The 11600-nt window shown below is 40.2% G+C and overlaps 1 protein-coding gene across 1 annotated transcript; it reads left to right on the forward strand.

The window, feature by feature from the left end:
• The first annotated feature begins 3813 nt into the window (after nt 1–3813).
• Nucleotides 3814–5562, forward strand: LOC128215915 (uncharacterized). The gene has a single exon (XM_052922520.1). The coding sequence runs from the start codon at nt 3814–3816 to the stop codon at nt 5464–5466; it is 1653 nt and encodes a 550-aa protein (XP_052778480.1). The 3' UTR covers nt 5467–5562.
• Nucleotides 5563–11600: the final 6038 nt, after the last annotated feature.

Raw genomic sequence — 11600 nt, forward strand, 5'->3', positions numbered from 1 at the left:
TCAGCTTTCACAAATTTATAGTAGAAATAAAGCTGAAATAAATGTATTGATTCCAGACGTAATGAAACAGAATAATAGTATCGATTGTGGACTATATGCCATTGCTTTTATAACATCTTACTGTGTTCGTAAAATGTTATGTTTCCAATTAATATTCGATTCAAACAAGTTGCGATCTCATCTACTCCAATGTTTAGAAAACGAAGATATAACCGAATTTCCGTTGACAAGTAAAACGATCAGTCTGCGGAAAAAGAAAAGCGTCAAATCTATAAATATAAAAAACTATTGCATTTGTAACCTGCCAGAATGTTATGATGATATGGTTCAATGCGACGACTGCAACAAATGGTACCATAAATATTGTGTAAATGCGCCATCTGGCGTTTCGCTAGTAAATGCCGAGTACATGTGTGGTCTTTGTAAATAAATTTAACAGAAATGAGTCCAATAAACCATTATTTAATATAAGGTACATTATTTGTTATTTTAATAGCATTTATACCGTACATCATAATTCCCGAGATATTTATTCATCCAATATTATTTCGTAATTGCGCCATGTGTACCACGCCTTTCATATGAACAAGTTTTCTATGTATCATATTTTCCAATACGTTTTATCTTCATATCCATTATGCATCTGTTTATGAAATATATGTCAAATGACACTCTTGAAATATTGAAATGTAATGTATTTTGATCATACTTTGTTCAAACTGTTATGTTATTACATGCTCGTTCTTCAGAAATACCTCTTTCATTTGTTTATGTTTGTTCAATAAATAAAGTACATCTCTCAAATATCTCTGTCAATATGTTATTTTTGTTAAGAATGACACTTAATAAATGATTTCAATGTTTGTTTGTTTAATCAATGACACTTGTACCCCGTAATAGGGCCATTAACACCTTTTTCCTATATGGCTATATTGGCTGCGCTACCGCTGCGTTTTCCCTATATGTTTATATTGGCTGCGTTAATCGCTGCGTTATATACCGACCCCAAAATAATCGTTTCAACAATCAGTATAATTTGACCTACTTTGACCTTGACTTACTTTAAAAACACACACAATAGTTAATTCCCTTAGTGTTGATGTTTCGTGCGGTGATACCATGTGACCAATTCCTGCTAGGCTTTCAATATTCTAAACAGTCGTGGCTACGAAAGAGTAGGTTTTTTTTCTGTTTCCACGCGATTCACAACGGATCCACATTTTATCATTCCTAAATAATGTAGACCTGTTGACACATGAAGTGCTGACGTCACTGGTCTGTGAGTATATCTCGGGGAGTTCGAGATCTGTAGAAGAAGCAAGACGTACTTTGATATACTGCTTAATTAAAGACCTCACGTGTTCTTTCCCTAAAGTTAATGGTAAGCTAGGTTTGGTCTAAGTAATAATAGGGAATACTTTAATGGTGGCAGCGGTGTTTTATTAAGCCGTTCCAGTGCAATTGTTGCTGAAATTCTGCAACTTTTGTTGGCAAATTTTCCTCGAGAATTTTCCCGCGTTTGAAGCCACATTTTTTCGTCAATTTTTGGCCATTGTTAATTTTCTTCTGGTCTTACCAGTTGATTATTTGATTCTACGTCGTAGTCTCCATAGACTGCCACTAACCCGGCCCCTTTGTTTACTTTTGTTTGTTTTTTGAGGCCTTTTCAGCGTCCTTACAGGGATGATAAAATTCCGGATTAATCCGGAATTCCGGATTTAAGGCCTCACGGATCGATTTTGAGATTAATGTAAATCCGTTGAGTTTTTTCTAGGGGGGAGGGGTACAGGGAGCGAATCGAGCTCAGTTCGAACAATATGGGTACGAAAGGTGAGTTTTCCGGAAGCGTAAAGCCGGAAATTAACGAACCTATTTACGTCTTGGCAATCGAGCTATATGATTGGTTAAGATAGCATCCGGTGATTACGGAAATTACCGATGGGACTAGAAGACAGTATCCGGATGGTCGTATCCGGATATGACAGACGACGAAGACGAATAAACGGGTATTGGAAAATTGGAAAAAAACGACCACCACCAACTTCTAAAAACATCGATTCGTCGATTTTAAGGGTATATTTGCCATTTATTTTTAAGAGAAATTCCCAAAACGTTTCTTTTTAAGTTAATAGAAAGTGATCAAACTGATAATGAATTTTGCGCATGTAGCATTATTTCGGACATCCCGATTCGGATTGTGTCATAACTATCGATTTTTATTTTACAAATTTTATTTGGCCGATTGAAGTTTACGCTGTAAACCGTTTCTTTATTATTCTCATAATGTTTGAAGCTTTGTTCTCAATAAGAAGTGGCTGTTGACCATAATGGGAGGTTCAAATGAAAATTGGTTTGGTTCAAATTTAAACAAAAAAATGAATAAATATTTTGTAGTAGTAATACATATTACGTAGAGGCAGTCATTTTATTTTCTATTTGAGACAGTTCAACAAAACTTCTTGAGGACCCAGTTTGAGTGAGATTTAAATTCTATAGTTGTGAGTGTATTTCCAGTTATGTTGATGGTTACAAAAGTCAGGGATGAACAGACACCTCAGCCAGTGCATCCAGTTGTTCCTGTCAATGACTGACAATTCAATCCAGAGGCCATGATACTTGGATTTATGGCTGAACATGCTCCCTGGCACCACAGTAGTGTGTCTTACTTAACACACTTGCCAAAGATACAAAAGCTCTCAGCGAATTAAAACTTCAAAGGTGTACAGCATCATACAAGATGACTTACGGAGTGGCTAGCCATTTCAATGATGAACATGTGGAGGAGTTAATGGATCTCGGTTTTGTTTCAACTAAGACAAGTCAACAAACACAATGAAATACTGTTGCAGCTATTTTTCTGCTATAGAGAAAAAAATAGTGTTGAGACATTTGAATCTTAAAAATCACTAGGGCTGATTCTGAATCAATTTTCATAGAATTTGAAAGCCTGTTTGAGAGACTTGAACTGCCGTAGGACAATCTAGTTTGTGTTCTACTGGACTCATGTAACACCATGAGGGGAAATAATCTGGCTTAGGGACCAGAATACGTCAAAGTCCACCATGTCCACAACGGCTACGCTGCCAAAGCATTTAAGTCCCGTTTGGATATTACTTGGAATAATATATATATAATAATTAATAACACTATATTCTCATCAAATGTGCAGAAAATGGAATAAATACTCTTTTTATGATACATAAAAATTGAATAATTAACACTTTTACAATAAACATTTGCAAGCATGATAATCGATATGTTGTTCATTATTATAAATCAAACATCCCACAGTGTAGACTGTTCATACACAGGCATTTGATCATAGCCAGTTGAGTTTTATGGGAAGTGGGCAACTGAACCAAAATGTCAGGTACATGTCTAATGCCTGTGACTTCAGGTAAAAAAAGTAAATTTAACTTTGTTTAAAGACAAAGGTGTTAAACTTCACTGCTAAGATTCCTGATAATTGTTCTGATTGTGGATGTATCGTGTTGTACATAATTATATCTACCAAACCGAAAGATGTACTCCTTGAACACTATTCTAAGGCAAAAAAGGGTATTAGAATCCCTGAAATACGGAAAGCTTCGCCCCCCTTGTCCCCCCACCAGGGCTTTGCCCTGGACCCATCGGGACCTTCAGCGGCCCCCTGAACCCCACGCAGACATTTTCAGGATTGGCAACTTGGCTCTGTTATCATCCCTGGTCCTTAGCAACTTTTCGGACGGGAAGAGTAGCCGGACAGAAGACAAACAAGGTCGGTGGTTGTACAATCAAGTTAATCTTCTACTCAGGAGCATTTGATTTGTAAGCATGGCCAGTAGTAAAGTGCTTGTAAACTTCTTGTCTGTTGAAGACTTGCAGACAATTCCAAATATTGGCCCAAGGTTAGCATCTACTATTGTAGATTTGCGTGAGCATTATGGCAATCTCACACCAGAAAGTTTGCAGACAGTGCTTCGGCATAAACTGTCGGACACTGTCATGCAAGAGTTGGATTTCACCCCAAACAGAGACTTGGTCGGCAACACCTGCCCACCTCCTCTAGGTGTTCAAACATCCCATACCACCCCTCTTGTTTCAAAAATTGAGCTAGAGGTTGACGGGTTTGAGACCTTGGTTGCCTCTGCACAAAAGCAGTTGAATGACCGCATTGATCAACTTACATCAATGCTACCTAGTGTCCCACAGCACTATAAATCTGATCATGTATTGCCACGCCCCAGTGTTTACAATCAGACAAATGCCCCTGTTCCAATGGCCCACCACTATATGCCAACACCACAACAGCTGAAACCCCAGTACCCCGTTCAACAAAGGTTGGACCTGGGTAGACTGCGAGAAAGTGACAGTGACGAGGATGTCCAGTCAGCGTCTGGTATCCCTCGCTCTTACAGTACCCGACAGAAAAAGGTACGTATGCATAAAAGCAGTCGGTTACCTCACTCCAAACTCCTGTCCCTTCACCGTCTTGATTCATCTACTGATGAGTCCGACACTAGACAAGCCCCAATGATAAAGAGTGAGCAAGTCAAGTTACACTCCTCCTTACCTGATAAGGACCATATTTCGCAAAAACATGCGGAATACCCCCAAAAGGTAGTACAGGCGTCCCCTCATGGCCACTCTGTGCGCAAGGGTAGTCAGGCATTAAAGGATATACCTAAATCTCTGGTATATGATGGTAAATCGAGCTGGCATTCATTTGAAATGAAGTTTCAGCAGTGTGCACAATCATTTGGCTGGAGTACAGATGATTGTAAACTCTGCTTATTACATTGTTTGTCAGGGAAGGCACTCGACAAATGTGCTCGATTGCTTCAATGCAGTCCAAAAATGCCTTACCGTTCTTTATTGAGCAAACTTAAGGAGCGGTTCGGCTCAGAGTTTCCCGCCTCTGCGCAAGCCAAGTTCGCTGACGCTTCCCAGGAAAAAGGTGAGTGTATGGAAGACTGGGCAGATAGGGTACAAGAGTTAGCGGCTGAAGCTTTCCGGTCACTGCCGGAGACCTTCACAAACCAGCAGGCGATAGACCGCTTCTGTCAAGGCCTGCAAGATCGAGAAGCTGGTCATAGCACCTTCATGCGTAAGTATACAACCATTGAAGAGGCCATGAATAACATCAGGTTGTTTCAGCATTCCAAGAGTGCTATGGGCAAGAAAAAATCTATTCATAAAGCAGTAGATTATGACGAAGATGTAGCAAATGTCTACGCCGTTCAGAATCCTTCTGGACCTGCGTTAGACATGAGCGTTCTCAAGAGAGAACTACAGAGTCTGCGAGAAGAGGTGAAGCGGCTTGGAGAAGCTAGGCCCACTCAACTGCGTAGCAGACAACAGCGTTTCAACCGTCCGCGAGGTACGTATGGCTGTTACATTTGTGATAGTAAGTCGCACTTGATCGCCGAATGTCCCCACAAGAAGGACTTTAAGGCGTTTGTTTTAAACGCAAAAGGGTCAGGATAGGGAGCCAATCCTTGACCCAAGAATACTCCGGCTCAAACCCAGAACAGCGAAACGAGGTATGTAGCAAACTTGTTTCTAATGAGACCGTACCATCCAATTCACTACCAGACGCCACATCTGCAGTCGTTGTTTCATTAAATGAGACCACAAATGACATACAGTCAGATGAACAAGGCAAAACACCTTCTCCTTGTTTGACACCAGGTTCTCTGCCAGCTGATGGTACAGTACTTGCACCTCCTGTGAAGGTTTGTTTGTTAAAGTCCATATCAGCATTAGCAAAACTGGTATGCGAGTTTGTTCTGAATTGCGATGTGTCGGACAATGTTGTCAGTGCGAAGCTCTTGCAAATTCAGAATGGTACAGAACATGTCATTGCCTATGGCAGTTACATCCTAACGGAAGAAGAGCAGAAATACTGCACTACAAGAAAAGAGCTGTTAGCAGTTGTAAGATTTACTCGGCAGTATAGACATTATTTGCTTGGTAGACCTTTTAAGGTCCGGACCGACCACTCAAGTTTGACTTGGTTGTTAAATTACAAAGAACCGCAGGATCAGTTAGCTTGTTGGATTGAGGAATTGGCTCAGTTCAACATGGTCTTGGAGTGCCGATCAGGAAAGAAGTCACATCCTGGTCACTGCAATTCATATGTAGCTGGAGTTGCAGTTGGGAGATCTTCCTTGCGGTGGTTGTAATTATTGTGTGAGGGCTGACAACCAATGTGGTTCATTTTCCCGGAAGGTAGATGTAGTTCCGATGACAGCGCAGAAGGCTGAGGTTGGGGAAGGTCGCGCCTTCGTGAACCCAGCATCCGGGAGCGTCTGTCAGGGAGTGGGGGCTACAGCCACATTGGGTAGTACACAACGGGCACATAGTATCTCGTGGCCGGAGGGCTCAATGATACAGAGTGAGATTGTGCACAGGGGATCAGCGAGTGCTCAATACATTACAGAGCAACAACACCATGTCTGTGACGACAGTGGCAAGCCGGTGGACAGAGTGGGCTCTCAGCAAATAGCTGTCTCTGAAGTAGCCGTTTCAACTGAGCCTGATACTCAGGCTTCTCCGACAACAGCAGAAAGCAGGACATGGGATCCAGGGGGGCATGAAGTATCAATGACAGCCAACGCTTATGGTCAGCGGCTGTAGGCAATATCCTGAAGTACAGGATTAGCTGCCTTCCGTTTCTTCTAGGTGGGAGGGGGAAGGTGAAGTAGATGGGTTTACAAGAGTTGAGCCCATAACACCTAGTTGCAGTTGGTTACTCCATGTAGCCTCACCCAGAAGTGCTGGAAGAAAATATTTACTGATGTAGATATTTTGGTAGACGTCGGTGGTTCGTTCAACTTACTGGTTGGACCAGCCCTAGCAGTGATCTTGTCAGATACTTTTGACTTGATCAGCCTTCTACAGACCCCGGTGCCATCCCAACAAAAGAAACAGGGGGAGAGTGTAGTGCGAGTGCACTCTTTGACCTGTTGACACATGAAGTGCTGACGTCACTGGTCTGTGAGCATATCTCAGGGAGTTCGAGATCAGCTGTAGAAGAAGCAAGACGTACTTTGATATACTGCTTAATAAAAGACCTCGCGTGTTCTTTCCCTAAAGTTAATGGTAAGCTAGGTTTGGTCTAAGTAATAATAGGGAATACTTTAATAATTTATCTTTGGGTTACAATGGGTCGAGTTTTGTTGAATTGTTGTCCCCCAACCCTCCACCCACCCATACAGCAGTTTTAGTCCCATAAAGAGTAAAAAAAAATATTAAAGCAGGCTACTTGTTTTTGTACAGGTAAAAGGCAAGAGTTTGAGTTTGGTTTGAGAATTAAAAACATGCGAAGATTGCGCCCAGTGTGGGGCTTAAACCAACGACTGCCAGACCACAAGCAACTCCTGGGAGGAAAAGTGCACCCAGTGTGGGGCTCTAACCCACAACTGCTGGAAAACTAGCACAGTGTTCTAACCAACTAAGTAACGGGGCACCTGGTTCTTACCCACACACACTCGCTATACAGTGGCAGATCCAGGAATTTCTAAATGGGGGGGGGGGCACAACTAATTATAAACATAGCAAACTTTTTTGAATGCATTATTTTAATCATTTATTGACATGGAATTAACATTTGTCTTCACTGTCAATGATGTTTGGCAGAACAATTGAATTAAAAAGATAGCATTTACTGATCTAAGATAAACCTTTCAAAAAACAACAAAGATATCTAGCCGGTTTGGATAATCGAACCAGGATCGACGGATTAACAGGCCAAGTCGTTAACCACTCGTCCACCTGAGACACACATATATATGCCATTGAATAAATGCTATATTTTGATTGCACTCAATGATACTGTAGGTTCGGATGTCATTGTTATTTAAGTTAACAACTAGACAAATTCCAAAAAGGGTTTCAAATAAATTGTTATGTATTAATTTACAAAGGCTCTAGCTTATTATTATTCCGAGAACTAGACGATAATAAAGGCCGAAATGGAAATGGAAAGTTTCAAGGCGTTAATGTTTTGAATTTAAACTTTTGTTAAATGCATGTCATGCACACACACACACACACACACACACATCTTGTTGACACACAATGACATTATTTAAAGCAATGACGAACATATAATGTGCACATGTTAACAATTTAAAACAATTTATATTTCTGGTATATGATATATTCCGAAAACAGTAAACTTACGCATATAACTGCATCCATATTTGTCTACTTTTGATCAGCTGTCTGTGTAAAATCTGGTGCCGATTTTTCTTATCAAATGTTTTGGCACCGATGTCATTTTCAAGAGACTTTTTCGTTTCGTATAGTCGTATACTACATTATACTCCATAACCAGGTTCAATTGTTTATTTGCTCAAATGTTTATACATGTATACAATTCTAATTGTGACAAAACAACTTATTAGCACAGTTAAATCAATAAAGATGTGCCCCAAAAAACATTACTTGCCGGCCTGCTGGGGGGGGGGCACAGGCCCTCTGTGCCCCCTGGTAGACCCGCCACTGTTACATTACCATGAAGCAGGACAAGTGGGTTTCCTCCGGGTACTTCAGTTTTACCCACAACACTAGACCGAACTCTCCAGTAACATCGTGCCAATGAGAGTGATAAATATAATGTTGTAATAACTTGTTTCACGATTGTTTTAGAATAAATTAGGTTTAATATAGTTAAACTAACCAGCCGCCCTGATACAGACATGTGAACCTTTGGCAATGACAGAGAGGTAGATTTAGGTCTCAAAAGCGGTAGTTTGGGTTCAAAAGCAGTAGAATTTCTAATTCCTTTAATTTTCAGTAAAAAACAATGATGGAAACAATGTAAACAAAACTTGATATTTGTTACTATTTTAAGATTTTCGAAAAATGCGAATTAAATACGTCATGGTTCAGACTTGTCAATGTCAGTGTTTTTGATTGAGAAACAGAAGGAATATTACCTCTGACTTGTAAAAACAAGTTTATATTTAGAAGAGCTGCTAAAAAAATCAAATCAAACTGCCAAAACAGGTAATAGTGTAAGTGCAGAAGACAGCAGAACTGTATATGTTAAATTTCCCGCCAAAAATGTCGTAAAATTTTATACACTTTAGATAATTAATAACACCTTGGAAATGTTGTTTTCTTTGATGTTTTGACAGTTTGATAATGTCGTTGATATATTACAAAAATGCTGATTAGTAGGATGCCAATTTGGTATTATTTCTTCATAAACAGGTGGGACTGATGGCTTCTCTTGGTGTGTATCCTGTATATGGCATCCAGCAACCAGGCAGCAATCAAGGTCACCAGCAGTTCCCTGGACTTTGGAATAGGGGGAGTATCATTTTAACTTTATATTTTGATTAGTATATTTGTAATGCTCCCTGAAAGAATCTGGTAGCATATAGTCACCTCTTTGTCCGTCTGCCCGTCTGTCTTTGTTCACAGTTTCTGCTCATCAAGTTGATGTGCAGAGCCCGGGTCAAGATCAAGGACACTGGTTTAACCAATGGCCTTGTTTTATTCCCTCGCCACAATCTGGGAGGGCAATATAGGAATGCCTCTTCATTTACCATCTGTCAATCATTCACCCATTTAAAAGCCTGTTAAACCATCCTTAATTCAAAAAGAACTAAATAAAGCAGTGGCTAAACTGACTCACTGAAAACTTTTGTAACTCTCATAAGAAAATAATCATGCCCTCCTTCAAAGAAGAGGGGTATATTGCTATGCACATGTCAGTCGGTTGGTCGGTCAATCGGTTGGTCCGTCGGTAGACCAAAGCTTGTCCGAGTGATAATTGAACAGTTCCTGGACGTATGGTCATTAAAATTGACCTGAAGGTTTGGCCTGACCAGTAGATAACCCCTATTGATTTTAGGGCTCATCAGGTCAAAGGTCATGGTCACAGTGACCTTTAATGGTAAAATAATTTTAAAGCTTGTCCGAGTGATAACTCAACAATGCCTAGACTTATGGTCATCAAACTTGATATGGAAGTTGGGCCTGACCAGAAGATGACCTCCTTGGGGGTCATTGGGCCAAAGGTCAAAGTCACAATGACCTTGAATGGTAAAAGGTTATCCAAGTGATAACGTTACAATGCCTGCACCCATGGCCCTCAAACTTGACTTGGAGACTGGGCCTGACCAGTAGATGAACCTTATTGATTTTAGAGGTCATTGGGCCTAACCAGTAGATGACCCTTATTGATTGTAGGAGTCATCAGGTCGAAGGGTCACAGTGATCTGAATGCATTGTTGTTTTGAGTGATAACTCGACAATGCCTGCACCCATGGCCCTCAAACTTGGGGTTGCGACCGACCTGTAGATGACCCCTGATGATTTTAGGGGTCGGTCAAAGGTCAAGGTCACAGGGACCTTGAACGAAAAAAGCTTGTCTGTGTGATAACTTGACAATGCCTGCACCCATGGCCTTCAACCGTGACATTTAGGTTTTTGGTGACCAGCTGATAACTCCTATGGATTTTGAGGTCAAAGGTCATGGTCATAACACACTCTATCCCCACACTTTGATTGGTCATAATTTTAAAACTGCCTCAACAGCATCCAATGTCAGTGACAAAATCAGCTGTCATTTTGGTCCATGCATATTTCATTCAATTGTCAATATAATCCTGACAACAAGGTGCTAGGGGGGGGGGGGGGCATAATGTTTGACAAACATTTCTTGTTTAATGTTGGGTTTCCATTAAGTGCATGATTTATATTTTTTTGGTTTGCATTCGATTTCAGTTTTAGGCTCAGTATCTAATAAATACGAAATGGTTCAAGGTACAATAAAAAGAATCATTATAAAGAAACAACAGAAGATTATATTAATCATTTCATATACAATATTGCAAGCCTACAATGGAAATTACAGACATTATGATCTGGTTAGTGTAAATAAAAGTAATACTTAAACACAGCATTATAAACAAGAGCAACACCTTTTATTCACAAAAATGGGAAGAAGTCTACTTGAGCATTGAAACTTTAAGTAACCACACAATCAATTGCCAATATTCAATATTATTCAACACTATAAAGTAGGAAATGACATCTGTAATGAGGAAGCAGATGTAGCAAAATTAGTCCACAGACCAGGTAATGAACTGAAATATGCAATAACAGACAAGGCAGTGCAAGAAAATACGCCGACAGGAGTATCAATGGACAAGGCAGTACAATGAGTGAGTAAAATAGGCTGACAGGAATATCAATGGACAAGGCAGTACTATAAAATGCACCGACAGGGATATCAACACGGCAGAACTAGATTAGTTCTGCCAAGAATTTCAACAGACTTGGCAGAACTTAAAATACTGAAGTAACAACGGATCGCAGTACTATATAAATTACACTGACAGGAATAACACCAGACACTGCAGTACTATGAAATGCACTGACAGGAATATCACCGGACACTGCAGTACTATTAAATACACTGACAGGAATATCACCGGACACTGCAGTACTATGAAATGCACTGACAGGAATATCACCGGACACTGCAGTACTATGAAATGCACTGACAGGAATATCACCGGACACTGCAGTACTATGAAATGCACTGACAGGAATATCACCAGACACTGCAGTACTATGAAATGCACTGACTGTAGCATCAA

This window comes from Mya arenaria, chromosome 14 (genome assembly GCF_026914265.1).
Source record: "Mya arenaria isolate MELC-2E11 chromosome 14, ASM2691426v1".
NCBI lineage: Eukaryota > Metazoa > Mollusca > Bivalvia > Myida > Myidae > Mya > Mya arenaria.